The sequence below is a fragment of the Chroicocephalus ridibundus genome, chromosome 9, assembly GCF_963924245.1.
Source record: "Chroicocephalus ridibundus chromosome 9, bChrRid1.1, whole genome shotgun sequence".
NCBI classification, from domain to species: Eukaryota; Metazoa; Chordata; class Aves; order Charadriiformes; family Laridae; genus Chroicocephalus; species Chroicocephalus ridibundus.
This window is the reverse complement of record NC_086292.1, coordinates 41,477,344-41,492,966: the sequence shown is the minus strand read 5'-3', so window position 1 is coordinate 41,492,966 and position 15,623 is coordinate 41,477,344. Positions and strand designations below refer to the sequence as shown.

The following is a 15,623-nucleotide window of genomic DNA, read 5'->3' as shown; positions in this document are numbered from 1 at the left end:
GGCTGAGAGGAAGCAGCTCCAGGTCCTGCCTCTTAAAGGGAAACACACGCCTTTCCCAACCCCCTGCTCGCAGCCCAGAGCTGGGGTGGGTGTCCCCGGCCCCCCGCCTGCCTGCCGTGCCCAGGCAATGGCCTCGCCATGCGCCCGCACGCTGCCCGCACGCTGCCCGCAAGCTGCCTGCGTGCCTCATCTGTGATGTGCCAGCTGCCAGCATTGCCCCCAGCTCGGAGAGCAGAGCGGCGGGCAGCGGGGTGCCCAGTCAGGGCTGGTGGGACCCCATGATGCGCCATGCAAAGCCCCAGTGAAGCCACAGGTCTGGGGGAGGAGAGCCACCCCTTGTCCCAAGTCCCAGTGGGTGGACTGGCAGTGGTGCCCAGGCGATGGTGACATTGAGCACGCATGTGGGCAGGAGCACTGTGGGCACTAGCAGCTCGGGACAGGAGGGCTGCAGTGGAGGGTGGTCTATGCCCGGGATGTGGAAGCAGTGCCTGCCTGCTCTGGGGTCCAGGGGAGGCAGCTGAGCCTCAGGGTTCAGCATCTTCCGGGTCTGCTTGAGGCCGTGAGGGCAAAGCAGAGGCACAGAAACAAGGGAAAAAGCTTCAGGGTGCCCAATTGCACCCATCTGAGGAGGCATTATCCCTAGACCTGGGCGATGCCCTCCATGCCAGCTCCCACCGGCACACAGACACGCAACCCCGGCTCCGAGAGACCCACACCCAGCCCTCAGGAAGGGCAGCACGGCCAGGGGATGCCGGTCCGGGGGTGGCCAGTGGGGCTGAGCACGTGGAGGAACCAGGGAGCAGCGTGTGCCCTGACCCGGTGACCCGCCGCCCCAGCCCAGCGCGCCGCTTCGCCCCCCGCTTTGTTGTTTTATGGCAAGGAAATGAGGCACAGGGGCCCTGGTCCGGCTCTTGCCGCCGCGCAGGACGGCATCAAGCCGGAAAGAAAACAACTCGTGTAAAAATAAACTGCACCGAGGCTGGCTGTGGGCTGAAGGGGGCCAGGACCCCTTCCCGAAGGCCCCCCCAGTACGGCGTGCTTGGGGTGCGATCTCGTCTGCTCGCCGCCGCCACGCTGATAGGGAGCAGCCGACACGGAAACGGCGTTATCTGCCGCCAGCGCCGGCCCAGCAGCCCCCGTCCCCCATGGGAAGCCCTGACCAGGGATGGCTGCAGGACCTGGCGTCTGGTGGCACTGCTCTTCCTTGCTCTCCTTCTCCCTGCACAGCCACACTTCGGGGCCTGCCAGCCCTCCCCGAGGAGGGACACAGGAGGGCTGGGCTGCTCAGGGACACAGGAGCGTGACGGCCGGGCACGCTGCCTGCTTGCCTGCCCGGAGCAGACAGCTCAGCAGCCCACAATGGAGGGGCGATTACATCTCTCAGCATGATGGCATGGGGTTGCTGCACGCCAGCATCCCGACCAAGGCTCCCCGGGGACCCCAGCCCTGCCCTCTGACCAAAGCAGGTGGTGGGATGGCATCCTGGCTGCATCCCAGCCACATCCTGACTGCATCCCAACTGTATGCTGGCCACCAGTGTCCCCCGGCAGTTGCTTGCCCAAGTTGTCCATGTCCCAGTGAGACGGTGTGCATCTCTCTTCAGCTCATCGCTCACTTTTGGCCACGGCTCTTGTCTGGAGGTGGCCAATGACACCCTCCACCTCCTCCTGAGGAGCAGGCAACACGGGGAAGGATCCAGCCACCGGCAGCCCCCTGAGGAAGGAGGACACCCCTTTGCTCCCTCTCACCTCTCACCCTATTTTTGGATCTTTCAGGGATGATCCCAGATTTGTTTTCTCTTCCCTGAGGGGGACCCTGGGTGGGACTTGTGGGTTTTAGGGTGAGCGAGGCTATGCAGAATCAGGGTAGCTCTGACCTGGGAGCACGTGTTTAGGGCACGTGTGTAGGGCTGGCTGCGATTTTCGTTGAATGGGAGCCATAAAAATGTCACCCCTGTCTTCCCCGCCTCAAAGCCGGCAGCTGACAGCTCTGCCGTGGCCCCACCGGATAGATTTCCCACTGAAATGCCGCTTGCGCGGGACGATTCCAGCGGGAACCTGTTGCCCAAAGCTCAAACTGGGGAGGAAAACCCACATTCCTAGTGGGATGGAAGAGGCGGTGATCTGTGCCGGCTTTTCCAGGTGGAGCCAGGAGGATGCTCTCCCTGATGGCTGCTTCCTGAGGAACTGGCTCGTGGGCAGCTGGCAGCACCGGCAGCCGAGTCAGCAGGCAGCGGGGTGCCACAGCCACAGTGTGACGGCCCTCCCAGCCTTCCTGCTGTCCCAGCAACCCAGCCGCGTCCGGGAAGAGCATCCGAGGGATGGGGACAAGCCGTGAAGGGCTGTGCTTGGGGTGGAGGGTGCCCTGGCCCTCGCAAACCCCCAAGTCTGGGGCTCGGCAGGAGGAAGGAAACACGACAGAGCTGGGAAGGGGCTCAGCATCCATCAGCGGGTCTGGCCTGGGGGGGTGGCGATGGGCAGGGGGAAGCAGTGGCCGAGCACTGAGGATGCATCCCCTGCTCCAACACACAGCATCTGCTCCCATCACCTTCCCCATGGAGCCTCTGCCATGCCCCTGGCTCGGGGCTCTCTTGGCCGGACTCAGAGCTGCTCTTATCTCTGCCCCAGCTTCCCGGCGATAAGGGTGGCACGTCTGGAGGTGAATGGGGCTGACTGTCCCTCCCATCCCCAGCTCTAGCTGTGGCTGCTATTTGTCACCAAGCAGCCACAGCCAGAATGAATTCAGCCCGGTTTCTGGCAGCACCCCCCCCAGCCTCTCTGGTGCCCAGGGCTGGCACGCACAGGACCAGGCAGGTCCCACAGGCAGGGGCCGGGGACAGGATCCATGGCCGAGCACAGCACTGCTGGCAGCGGGAAGGTGCACGGAGGTTGTCCAGGGCTGCGATAGCTGCGGTGGGATGCAGGTGGCCCTGGGCCATTCGTGCCGACCTCAGGGGTCCTTTCCCAGTGTGGCAGAAGACTCTGAGGAGGAGAAAAGCTCCTTTGTCCTGCCCACCCCAGTGCTCCTTCCCTGCCAGGGACCCCATCCTCAATGCAGGATGTTCCTGCTCCAGCAGCATCCGTGCCCTCACCCTGCCTGGGGGATTCTGCCAGGAGCATCCCCGCAGGCAGCCCTGGCAAAACCCACAGCTCCTGCCCACCCCGGGTGTGCACTGGGGTGAAAGAGCCGCTTTTGCTCTAAGCTGGAGGATTTGCTCCAGGATCAAAGCCAAAGGAGGAGACGCAGGGCGTGGGGTGCTAATAGCGGCTTCCCCTCCCCAAGTCCCATCCCGCTGCGCCTGAGCAGCTGCGAGCACAGGCTCCGGCAGCTGCAATGGGGCGGAGGCAGCAGGGAAGATGCACAAAGCCCTGGTACCGTTTTTTGGGCAGAGAAGGGAGCTAAGGAGGGTCTGTGACAGCAGGAGAGGTGTGGGGACAGCACGGCAGCCAGTAGCCCCCAGGATGAAAGAGGCTGGGGTCTCAGAGGGGATCCTGGGGGCTCGCCAGACCTGCCGAGCTTTGGGAGGTGGCTTTCAGGGAGGCAAAGAGCAGCCAAACCAACAACCCTAAAGTTTCAGCTGGTTTTAATACTGTCAGAGACACTCGAGAGCGGGGCCACCGCCGCTCCCACCATCCCACCCGGGCTCCCTCGGCACTTGCCGAAGCAAACCCGTCGCCAGCCCAGCCCCACGGCCACTTCGCACCCCAGCAGGCGGGGAAGCATCGCCGCCAGCGCCGCTGCCGGACACCCTGCTTGCACTCCTGCTTCCCAGCACCGGGTCTCGCTCTTCTCCTACTGCTAATCCCAAGGGCTTGAGCAAGGCAAGAGGCTCCCCTCCACCCCACGGAAAGGGAAAAAGTCAGGTTACAAAAAGGGTCATGGCACAGGTCTCTGCCTACTGCATTTGGGTGGTTTAACCACCGCCTTTCTCATCTTTTCTCTGCGCCCTTGTGGCTACAAACCATCTCTCCCTGGCTAACCAGATTGCAGCCCCCCCCAGTCACTGCTTGGGTCTGGGGACAAGGGATCTCCAGGCACCCCAAATTGCAGTAAGGTGGGGACAGCGGGAATGCTGAGACTTGGAGGACGCTGGAGCCAGCATCCCAGGAAGGGGAATGGGCAGTGTCTGCCAAAATGCCAGCTGTGGCGCCGGCTGGGAGCACCCAGCGAGTAGAGCCACCGGCAATGGGGACCCAGCGCCTCTTGGCAGGAGCCATCTCATCACTCCGCTCACACTATGTGGCGCTGACACCACAGGCAAGCAGACCCAGGGCCTGGCAAAACTGGCATGGGACAACAGCCGAGTAGGTTTTTCAGAGCCCTTGCTTGCAGCCGTGCAGAGAGCCAGAGGGATGTCGGAGGCTGCGAGCCTGGGGTGCCTCCCATAAGCCCCCCAAAACTGCTGAGCCCTGAGCCCCAGCACAGGCGGGGGACTGCTGCTGGCTGCAGCCTCTCTGCTGGAAGCAGAAGCAAAAAGGGGGAGAAAATTTGTCTCTGGGCTTAGCTGGCAGGATGCAGCCAAGCCCTGGTTGCAGGACGGGGTCTTCCAAGGAAGCCCCAGTTGCAGGAGAAGGTCCCCCAGCCAAGCCCTGGTTGCAGGAGGGGGTCTCATCCCTGGCTAGCGGGACAAAAGGGCTGAAGCCGTCCCCGCATCCCACCTGCGAGGGCCCCATAAAGTGCAGTGCTGCAGCCCCAGCACCAACGCGGGGCAGGGGAGCCCTCTTGGCTACCGCCCGAGTTTGGGGACAGGGAGAAGGGGGAGTGTGAGGTCGGAGCAGGAGCAGGCAGGGGCGGGCAGGGCGTGGGCCGGGCGGTGAGGAAGAGCAGCCCCGTCCTTCCTCCCCCGGGCGCCTACTCGTCGCAGCCCAGCAGCTCCACGCGCAGGGTGATGCGGTTGTGCCAGGCCACGGGCAGGATGCGGACAAAGCGGGCATAGAAGGGCACATCGAACACGTTCTTCTTGTGTGAGTAGTTGTCGCTGTTACCGTGGAAGATCTAGGAGGGGAATAAGGTGGGTGTCAGCACCGCCGGGACCTCCCTGCCACCATTCCATCCCTCCCCACAGCAGCATCTCCGAGCCCCGGGATGTCACTGCCCGCTTTGCCACGTCCTACACACCTTGGTGCTGTTTGTCTGGCCATCCCGGTAGAGGGTCCAGGACGTGCCGTTGTCGCTGTAGGCCACCTTGTAGGCTGCCACATATTGGATGTGCCCAAAGTCACGGGCTCCTTGCGTGATGATGCCCGTCACCTTCTTCTGGTCCCGGAGGTCGATCTGGCACAGAGACAACGCTCGTGGAGGCTCCTCGCAGGAGCAGTGCTCCCACCCCAGAGCATCCCGAGTGCCCTGGAGGCAGTCGGGATGCACTGACCCTTGGAGGTCAAGAGTGGAGAAAACACCACTCGACCCCTGCCCCGATCCCAGAGTGACTAATAAAACATACTGCAAAATATTTGACCCTTTAACACTTGCAGCATCCCTCAAAACAACCCAAAGCGGGACACAAACCCTGCCGTCCCAGCTCCCTTCCCCATCAGTGCCGCTTCAACATTGCTCAAAAGGTCAATGTGGGAATGATGGCAAAAAAATCTCAATACAAAAAAAAATTAAAGGATTCCCGGAGGAAACGCATTTCCACTGGAAAGTGATTCTGGCTGAGAAAACAGGCAATTCAGCGCGGTCTGACATTTGGGTTGTAAGTGAGATGGTTTCTATTCTCTTTACTCTGCCACACTGCGCTGCTGCTGCTGGCACGCTACGGGGCAAGCCAACAAATGAGATGAAAATCTTAATTTAGTTCCTGGTTTATGCTCGTCGAGGGCAGTACTAACTATATACACGTATATATGTGTATATATATGAGTATACATGTAACTCTATACACACGTACACAGGCAGCCTGCGGTGTGACAGCCCAACTCAGCATGTCATCCCGACCCCACCAGCAGACGTCTTGATAAGCTGGTTTATTTAGGGCCACGGAGCAGCTGCTTTTAATCATTTCCCAAATAAAAAGCGGGACAAATATCTAAACTGCTTTGTCCCATTATGTCATGAAATCATGTGAAAAGTACAAAAACAGGGGAGGAAAGGAAACTGAGAAGGAAATTTCAAAACTATTTGTTCCCATTCCAGACTGAGAAAAGAAAAGCAAACCTGATTTTTTTCCTGCAAAACAGAAACGCGGTGTTCTGGGCAGCCGGAGAGCCGTGGGAGGGTGACACCAGGCTGGGATGGCATTTCCCGTGGGGGTGATGCAGAGCTGGAGTGCTGCAGGCTCAGGGCACCCCACAAGAAGGCCTGCGGAGATGTCACCACCCTGTCCCTGTCCCTATGGGCACTGATGTTTCTGGCCCAGCGCTCCAGCATCGCTGTTAAAACCGGTGGCTGCAGCCCTATCCCGACCTGCCCCTGCGATCCCAGCTCGGGGAGAGCCCCGCTGGGCTGCGTGCCCCATGGCTGCACCATCGCATCGGCTCTGCCCGGTCTCTCCCACCGTGCCAGTCCCGCTGCCAGCCAGCCCGGCACAGGAGGTGGCCCCAGGCACAGGAAGTGGCCTCGGGCACATCTGGAGGAGTTGGGGAGGAGAAATCAGGTAGCAGAGGGGGGGAACCGAGACTCACCTGCAGCCACTCGGACTGGCCGTTGTGGAGCGCCGTCCAGGCGTTGGTTTTGCCCGTCTTGTCCAGGCGAGCGTAATGGGGGTGCCAGGTAAAGGCGTCGATGCCCCAGGTCTTGAAGACGCTGGAGGCTGTGATCTGCTGGTCGGAGATCAGGCGGGATTTCATGCCCAGAGGCTCCGAGCAACCTGCCGTGTTGAAATACACTGTAACACAACGGTTTACACAGGCGATGAAAAGGAAAGAGTCCACGGCACCGTCGCAAGCAAAACCCCACAGGCCCGGAATGCGCCATCCCCATGTCCCCACGTTTCCACTGCCCGGAGTGGCAGGAACAGCCGGGCAGGGAAAGGCTCGGCAGAGGCGCAGGGTTGCAGCTCACTCGCCTTTCCCTGGGATTTTTAGCTCCCAGCTATTCCCTGGTTCACAGTGCCTCCTGCTGCAAGGACGCATGGATGTCCCTGTGGCACAGCCCGGCCCGGGAGGACGGAGAGTTTCGGCAGGAGGCAGAGGAGGATGCTTTTACGGGTGAAGAGAGCAAGGCAAAGGCATCCCCAGCCCACGGCATGGCTGGCACTGCACCCACGCAGCAGCAGGATGCGACCCAAGCCCCCGCGGAGCCCTGCACCCACACGGGTCCCGCTCAGCTGACGGGGACGTGCCGCAGGGCAGGAATGCAGGAGGCATGGGGAAAGGGCTCAGGCTAATCATCCCTCACATTTCCCAGAGGACTTTGATCCTCAGTGCTTTTAAAACTCTCCAGCAGGAAAAGCAGCCGGTTTGCAGCTCGGATAGGGAGCGGGGCACAATAAAAACCCCTCAGCTGGGAACTGGGAGAGTTTGGGAAGGTTGTTAGCAGCGTGAGAATGCAGCTCAAGCCTGGCTGAGATGGTGGGATTAACAGCTTGTGCTCCCCAAAAACACCCGTGGGTATTTCCAGGTATCACATAGCCGGCATGAGAAAAAAGAAGCGCTGACAAATCCCCCGTCCCAGGGGATCAGAGCCAATACAAGGGGCGATGCCCTGCCCTGTGTCACCCCCTGCCCTGTGGTCCCTGGGGAGGGGAGAGCCACCGACATTTACCGTTCATCTCGCAGCCGATGAGTTCAAAGCGCAGGGTGCAGGCGCGGCGGCACATCACGGGGTAGATGCGGATGAACTGGGCAGTGATGGGGGGGTTGAACATGTTGGTCTGCATGGTGCCGTAGTCCATGTTCCCCTGGAAAACCTGCAACGGCGAGCAGGGCTGAGCGCCCCAGCCCCCCCCGCAGCCTCGTGCATAAAACCCCTCTCGCTACAGCAATGTTCCCCGAATTGTGACCAGCAGAGAGGTGCTTCCCTCTTTTTAACACAATACATACAGACAGGTCATGTTTTCATGCATTTTTTGCACCGCTGCAGAAACAAGAGAAATTTTTCTTTTTTTTTAAAGCAAGGCAGATATTCCCAGTCATTCCCTGGATGCTCGAAAAACAAGCACAAGGCGCTTGCCATAGAAACTGAGAGTGGGAAGCGTTGCCCTCGGTGATTATTCCTGCTTTGAGAGGGTGATACGCTGTCAGCTCATGCTGGGTGCAGACACAGCACCGAGCCGCGCTAAGCCGTTTGCTGGCACTTCCAGACCATGCCCGGTTCCCACAGTGTGTCAGCGATAAAGATGTTATCTGAATGACCTAAATAAGTCAGGGCTGCTTCTTTGGTTGCGCTTATTATGGTCAATTAAACAGAGCCAGAGTGTACTGCTCAGCGCTGGAACCATCTGTGCCATCTCGCTGCTAGGACGGTTCCCAACGTGGCTTTGACGCTGGTTAAAAGCACTTTCCCAAACATGGGGACAGTCTGGGATGCAGCTCACAGCCACGCTGGCACCCACACCACCCCTGGGTGAAGGGAACCGGCACGGCCCCCACGCGGAGCGTCGCAGCCCACCTTGTCTGCGTCCTGCTTCTCGTCCTTGCAGAAGGTGAACTCCCGCCCATCCAGGCTGTAAGCGACTTTGTAGGCGCGGACATACTCCTGCTGGCCCACGCGGCGAGCGCCTTGCGTGATGATCCCAGTCAGCCGCATCTTCCGCAGCAGGTTGGCCTGGGCGGGAGAAGACAGCATGAGCAGGGATGGGGTGCACAGCTCCTGTGCCCACCAGCGCCGCCGAGCCCCACTGGGAGGGTGGGCTCACGCTCAGCATCGGGACCAGGAAAGGCACCGCGCAGGGCACTGTGACTTCCTTGAGATTAAAGTCCTCCATCCCTCCAGCCTCATATCCGAGGGTGGGCAGAGAAGGGGGGATCACCACCACCACCCCAGGTCCCCGTCTTCCCGCCCAGGGACCTCATCTTCTCCAGGCATGTCACAAGATGCCCTTGGGTGGCACCTTGCTGCAGCAATTTAGCCCTGCCATTGCCACCAGAAGCAGAGAAACCCCATGACAGCAGCCCAGCAAGACCAGCTGGGGCTACCAGGGCTGCCCGCTACACCAGTGCTCCCAGACCTGCCGCAGGTACCTGGATCCAGGGGCTCTTGTCGTAGTTGCTGGAGGTCCAGGCATTGACGATGCCGTGGTTGTTGAGGCGGGCGAGCTCTGGGCCCCAGCGCTGGAGGCCGAGGAAGCCGTAGTGGACAGAGGATGCCGAGAGCTGGGCGTCAGAGATGGCTCCTCCTTCCATGCCCAGAAGAACTGCACAGCCTGGGGGTGTGGGCAAGAGAGGGCAGAGTGGGGACATCAGCACCAAAGACAGATAGTGACCAGGAAGCAAAACCAGGGGGTCATTTGCCCCTTGTCTGAGGACAGGGCAGGAGATGGAGGCCAGCGCTAGGATCTGCTTGTCCCTTATGTGTTCCCACCTTCCTCAGCCTTCAGCCAAAACCACACTGTCCATCATCTCCCCTCTGGGTGGAAAAAGAGACGCTCTGGGGAACCTCTAGAGAGGAGATGGCATCTTCCCGGGGATGCTCCCTCCATCAGGACCAAGCTTGGTGGCACCAAGGGCAGCCGGCACACAGGCACCCATGGCTGCCCTCCAGATCCCCTGAACTAGCTGGTGAGATCCCTCCTGGGTGTGCCAGCGATGGGGGATAGGGCAGTCAGGAACAGGGAGGGAAAGAGAATTCTGTATGATCGGTGCCAGGGACTTACGGACATGGCAGGTCTTCCCCAAGAACGGAGAAGGACACTTGCAGGCATAGTCGCCATCCAGGTCCAGGCAGGTGCCTCCGTTTTTGCAAGGCTGGGAGTGGCAGTCATTGTTGCCTAGGAGACAGAGTCGGGGAGCTCAGGACGTGACCCCAAATCCAGTCCCAGGGAGGAGACCCCTCATTTGGTGCAGCAATAAGAGGGGAGAGGCATCCCCTGAGCAAGGGCCACGGCAGCATCCCTGCCGATATGGTGGCACGGGTTGAAGTTCTAACCCAAGGAGCCTCCTAAGCCATGTCCCTGCTGACTGCAGCCACGCGGATGCATCGGGACACACAGCCACAGCAAGGCTGGGAGCTCATGTGGAGCAGACTGAGCCTCCAGGCACCGCTTGTCTCATTACTCGAGGCACCATGTCCCTCCGAGCAAGGCTCAGACACAGCCGTGTCCCTGCGCCATGGTCCTTCCCTCAAACCTGCAAGGTCCAAACCAGCCCGTGGTCCCCAATAGAGCCCAGCGCCCAACATGGCCACAGCTGGAAACACCCCCTGGGTGTCACCACAGTGCTGCCCAGAGGGCCCCCAAGCCCTTAGCAGCAGAGTAGCCTCCCCCAGTTCCCCCAGACCCCACTGTACTCACTGTTCTGGCAGTGCACCCCATCATACCCCGCGGGGCACTTGCAGATGTAGTCGGTGAAGACATCTCCCCGATTAGGGACCAGCTGGCACTCGCCATTGTTGTGGCAAGGATTGGGGTGGCAGGGGCCTGGGGAAGAGGGAAAAATGGCTGTAATACAGGCACAGGTGTAAAATGAGAGCATCTAATGGGCTGTCACTCCCTGAAGACATTGCGTCCCCCCCAGGTGATGGAGGTCACCGCGTGTCTGCTTGGATCTCTGCTCTATGTGCTCATCAGGAGGGCTGGACCCCAGGGCCAGACCCCAGGGCCAATGGTGCAGGGCCATGACGAGGGCATAATGCCACTCTGCAAGACTCAAGGACTTCACAGAACCGCCATGATGGGGTCAGCACCTCACCTTTCTCCGTCTCATTGCAGTCAATCCCAACGTAGCCCTCGGGGCAGATGCAGAAGAAGGGGGTCTCATTAATCCCGGTCAGGCAGGTGCCCCCATTCTGACAGTGGTTCACGTCGCAGAAGTCACCTGGAAGCAAAGCCACACGTCACTGCAAGCCATCTCTAAGGTGGGTATCCACCAGAGCCCCGCAGATGCACATGGAGGCATCCCGGCAGGAGCTGCTCCCCTGCGGATGCTGTGGGGACAGGAGCACCCGCCAGGGGACAGTGGGACTGGCTGCCGGATCCCACACGGGACTGCAGGTGTTCAAGAGCCATGGTTGAGACCAGGAGCATGAGAGGGCGGCCAGGACCTGCCCTGCCCTGGCATATTAAAAAAGGGGTTTAACAGAGCCTGCACGTCAAACCAGAGCCTGCACGTCAAACCAAGGCCAGATCTTTGGTGCATCAAATGTTTCCACTGCTCAGCTGGGAAGGTGGCCAGGCGGGAGCTCGCTCGGGCGTGAGCAGGACAGGATTATTCAAGGGAATGGGGCTGGTCCCATGGCTGGGTTTTGCTAATGAAAGTTAGTACTCGCAAGACCAAAAAAAAAAATCATTGTCGGGGGAGCCCGCAGGCCTCGGTCTCAGATGCTGAAGACACACGAGGAGGAAGCATAAGGTCCATCCCTGCACGATGCCTGCCAGAACTCCATTCACTCCAAGCACTCTCCGAGGAGCTCCCACCAGGCAGCCCCAGCCCAAGGGCAGGTCCCCCTGGGCAGCTGGTGGGGCTGCACTGTCCTCCCCATCTGTCCACCCACCTCCAGCACCTCCCATGGTACTGGGTTTACGTGGCGAGGTGGTGGTAGCTGGGGAGCCGCAGGTGTGGCTTCTACGAGAAGACACCAGGAGCTGCCCCCAAGCTGGGAACAGCCAGTCCCAGACCACTCCAAAAGAGACCTACTGCTGCCCAAAGCTGAGCCCATCACCAACAGTGGTGTTGCCTCTGTGATAATATGTGTAAGGTAAGGTAAAAAATGTTGCACAGCAGCTGTGGGAGAGAGGAGTGAGAAAAATGTGAGAGAAACAGCCCTGTAGACACCCTGGATAGAGAAAAAGGAGGGGGAGGAGGTGCTCCAGGCACTGGAGCAGGGATTCCCCTGCAGCCCACGGTGAATACCACGGAGAAGCAGGTTGTCCCCCTGCAACTTGTGGAGGAAACCACAGTGAAGCAGGTTGTCCCCCCGCAGTCCATGGAGGACTCCACGCTGTAGCAGTCCGTTCCTGAGGAGCTGTACCCCATGGAAAGGACCCACACTGGAGCAGCTCATGAAGAACTGCAGCCCATGGGAAGGACCCACACTGGAGATTTTTCATCTTCTTTTCTCCCCCGTGTCCTGCTGAGGAGGGGGAGTGAGGGAGCGGCTGGGTGGGCACCTGGCAGCCAGGAGAGGTCAAGCCACTGCACCCGTCAACCTTCTGCTCCCCATTGCAGTGCTGAATCAGACTGCAAGAGCCAGGCTGAAATTCCTCCCACCCTCAATTTATTCTGCCCCAAGAGCTGCAAGACAGCAACACTCTCCATAAACCTCGACCAGATTCCCACAGATCTGTCTGAAAGCCTGAACAACTCCTCACCAAGCGCTGGGACAGCACATCCCTTGATGCCAGGCTCTTCTCTGCCACGCCACAGGAGTCAGAGCAAGGGCTGAACTCAGGTGGAGACTCAAGAATAACCCCCCCACTACCTGCATGCCCCGGAGAAGGTGGAAGTTAATGAGCTGTGGGCTCGCTGCCCAGACCCACACCACACAGCACAACTCTCATTAGCCTAAGCTACTACTCAGCGAGCTCCTACTCATTAGTCTTTTAATAGCAGGACTCCTCGGAGTTAATCCTACTCTTCCTGACACTCCACATCTGTAGGGTACACACTGGTGGCAGACAGGCCAGCGTTAGGTGAAGGTTTCCGAAAAGATGCTGTAGCTCCCTTAGCCCAGCCTCAGGAGGCAGAAAAACTTGGGCACCGATTCAAGTCGCTGCCTGCGCTGCCCAGCCTGTTCTGCATGACCTCATGCTCCATCAATGCGCTGCCATGAGCTACGGCATGGGAGGAGAGCGCTCGTGCTGATATGTGGGGATGCCTTTGCCCCACGCCCCTCCGCAGGTCTCGGGCGCATCCAGCCGCCCCATCCCAAGGATCTCTCCCAGCAGCCATCCAAGGCCTTGGAGACAGAGCTGCTTCTGTTCAGCAGTGGGAGCCAGCTGCTTCCCCAGGAACAGAACGCCAAGGAACGTGTGCTCCCCGGCATCCGCAGTGCCTCTGACCCAGGAGTGTCTGGGGTGGGACACAGCAGCAAAAGAACTCCTCCCAGAGTCGGGACAGGAAGGGTCCCAGTTTTATACTTTTAACTATCCCAAGTGACTGGGCTCCTTTTTATCCCCTCCCAGGAATAATCCCTTACGTGGTGGGTCTCGCTAGCCAGCCCCCTGCCTAGCAGCAAGGCACACGGGTCACATTTTCCACTGTGGCAAGTAGTTTTGGATGCTCCTGTTTCCCGGCTGTTTCAGGCCTGGTTTCGGAGCAGTTCAGCATCTCCATGCTCCCCACACACATTTTTCTCCGGTCAAGGACAGAACTGCCACTGGCTGGACAGTCAGGAACCAAGGCAACAAAGATCAGCCACCGCTTTTGGAAATGTTTGCTTATACGAACCCACAGGCTGGCTGGAAGGCAAAAATAACATCCTCCGAAAACTGGGACGGCTGGGGGAGGTCAGGTCAAGCCTATCTCGGGAGGGCAAAATGGACACCTCTGCCCAGAGTGAACCAGCACAACCAGGGCCTTCATCACAGCACACCTTCCTGCTACCCTTTGTCCCCCGTCCCACAGCCTGCACTTGGGTTTTGCTTCCCTTTTCCCTGGTCTCACCCATCCGTTTCGGAGTCAACCACCCCAGGCGTGATCCACAGGGTGATGATGGAGCTGCTTCTCCCCGGGGTTCCCCTGGCCAGGCCAGCCCTGCGTGCTGTGCCAGGCAGTCCCAGGGAAGCTGTTTACATCGCAGGCACGGTTATCTAAGCCTGAAAGCACGGGACAGCCCGGCTGAGCTATTCCCGGCTCGGGAGCAAGGACGGGGTTGTGGACCTGAGCTCCTCTGCTCCTGGTCCGCAGGGGCTGTGCACCCTTCTCACTTGCCACCCCTGCACCCCACACACGGCATCCTGGACCCTCTCATCCTGCACCCCAGATCCTCTCGCTCTGCACCCCGGATCCCCTCCACCTCGGGCTCCCCTGTATCCCAGATCCCCTGCATCCTGGCTCCCCATCACCCCAGGCTCCTGGGCACCCCTGATCACTGGCACCCCAGCTTCCTGAGCTCCTCAGCACCCCTGATGCCTGGCACCCCGGTTTCCCCGCACCTCAGGCTCCCTGGCACCCTGGATCCCCTACACACCGGACAACCCTGAATCCCAGATCCCCTGCACCCCCATCACCCCAGGCTCCCTGGCACCACTGATCCCCAGCTCCCTGCCACTCCGGGCTCCCCTGCACCCCAGATCCCCTACACACTGGACAACCCTGCACACCGGACCCCCTGCACTCCAGACCCCCTTCACTCTGGATCCTGGTTCCCCGGCATCCCTGACTCCCTGGCACGCCTGATCCCCAGCTTCCCTGCACCTCGGGTTCCCCCGCACCCCATATCCCCACACACACCAGACAACACTGCACCCTGGATCCCCTGCACTCCAGACCCCCTGCACTCCCGATCCCCTGCATCCTGGCTCCCCATCACCCCGGGCTCCCTGGCACCCCGCATACCCGGCACACCGGATAGCCCTGCACCCCGCATCCCCCGCACTCCGGATTCCCCAGCACTCCGGGCTCCTCGGCACCCTGGATCCCCTGCACTCCGGATCCCCTGCATCCTGGCTTCCCGGCACCCCGGGCACTCACCGGCCACCACCAGCAGCAGCGACAGCCCCAGCCCCAGGGAGAGCAGCGCTCGCCACGGCCTCGCCGCCTCCATTGCCGCGTCCCGACCCGCACCGACCGCTCCGCTCCGCTCCCCTCCGCGCCGCTCCGCCGCGGGGCTCGGGGCGGGGAGTGACTCAGCCCGGCCCGCCGCGGCCCCACGTGCTCCGTCGCCCGCCCCCGGGGCGGGGACCGGCCCCGCCGCGCCGGGCACAGGGCGGCCCGCGGGTCCCACCCCTCTGAGAGACCCCGCCGGGGAGCTGGGCAGGCGGGGGGGTCGGCAGCGGGGGGGTGCAGGGTGCAGGGAGGGTACCCCAGACACCCGTGGGTGCAGGGTGCGGGGGGGGGTACCCCAGCCATGCCAAGGTGCGGGGTACAAGGGGAGTACGCCAGCCACCCCGGGATGAAGGGTGCAGGCAGCAGGGGGGGTACACCAGGCACCCCAGGATGAAGTGTGCAGGCAGGAGGGGGGGTACCCCAGACACCCGTGGGTGCAGGGTGCGGGGGGGGTGCCCCAGCCATACCGGGATGCAGGGTACAAGGGGGGTACCCCAGCCACCCCAGGATGAAGGATGCAAGCAGGCGGTGGGAGGGTGAGAGGCAAGGTTGGGAGCCTAGCCTGGTAGCCGAAAATGCATAATTAGCAGCCTGGACCGATGATACTGAGGGTACATGGGAGCAGCCAGCTCACCCCATGCCAGACCTTGGCTCTTGGGCTTCCTGAGCCTGGCACTGCCCATGGCTCCCAGCCCTGGCTGGCAGGCAGAGGGGTGCAGAGCAGGACCAGGATTCACTGGGGACTGCTAGCACTTGGCAGGAGGAAGAGCTGTTTCACAGCCCAAACCCCCTTTTTCTCTCCCTGTGTGGGATGAAAGC

At 60.9% G+C, this 15,623-nt stretch overlaps 1 protein-coding gene across 2 annotated transcripts; it reads right to left on the bottom strand.

The window, feature by feature from the left end:
* Positions 1-3,566: 3,566 nt before the first annotated feature.
* Positions 3,567-14,886, bottom strand: MFGE8 (milk fat globule EGF and factor V/VIII domain containing). Of its 2 annotated transcripts, none has more exons than XM_063346720.1 (10): positions 14,730-14,886; positions 10,788-10,913; positions 10,391-10,516; positions 9,755-9,868; positions 9,123-9,304; positions 8,551-8,706; positions 7,705-7,849; positions 6,624-6,826; positions 5,119-5,274; positions 3,567-4,995 (listed from the first exon to the last, which is right to left on the bottom strand). In XM_063346720.1, exons 1-10 carry the CDS (start codon positions 14,800-14,802, stop codon positions 4,852-4,854), a joined length of 1,425 nt encoding a protein of 474 aa, XP_063202790.1. In that variant the 5' UTR covers positions 14,803-14,886; the 3' UTR covers positions 3,567-4,851. The 2 variants fall into 2 exon arrangements, with proteins under 2 accessions (XP_063202790.1, XP_063202791.1); XM_063346721.1 differs by having other exon boundaries at positions 6,624-6,808.
* Positions 14,887-15,623: the final 737 nt, after the last annotated feature.

What these genes read in the sequence shown, in the direction of transcription:
- MFGE8 (XM_063346720.1), bottom strand. Translation starts at nt 14,802, where the DNA reads ATGGAGGCGGCGAGGCCGTGGCGAGCGCTGCTCTCCCTGGGGCTGGGG. An exon ending in AGAAGCAGGACGCAGACAAG is followed by an intron (nt 7,850 to 8,550) that starts GTGGGCTGCGAC and finishes TCGCCGTTGCAG; the next exon opens with GTTTTCCAGGGGAACATGGA. An exon ending in GCCAGACAAACAGCACCAAG is followed by an intron (nt 4,996 to 5,118) that starts GTGTGTAGGACG and finishes TTCCCCTCCTAG; the next exon opens with ATCTTCCACGGTAACAGCGA.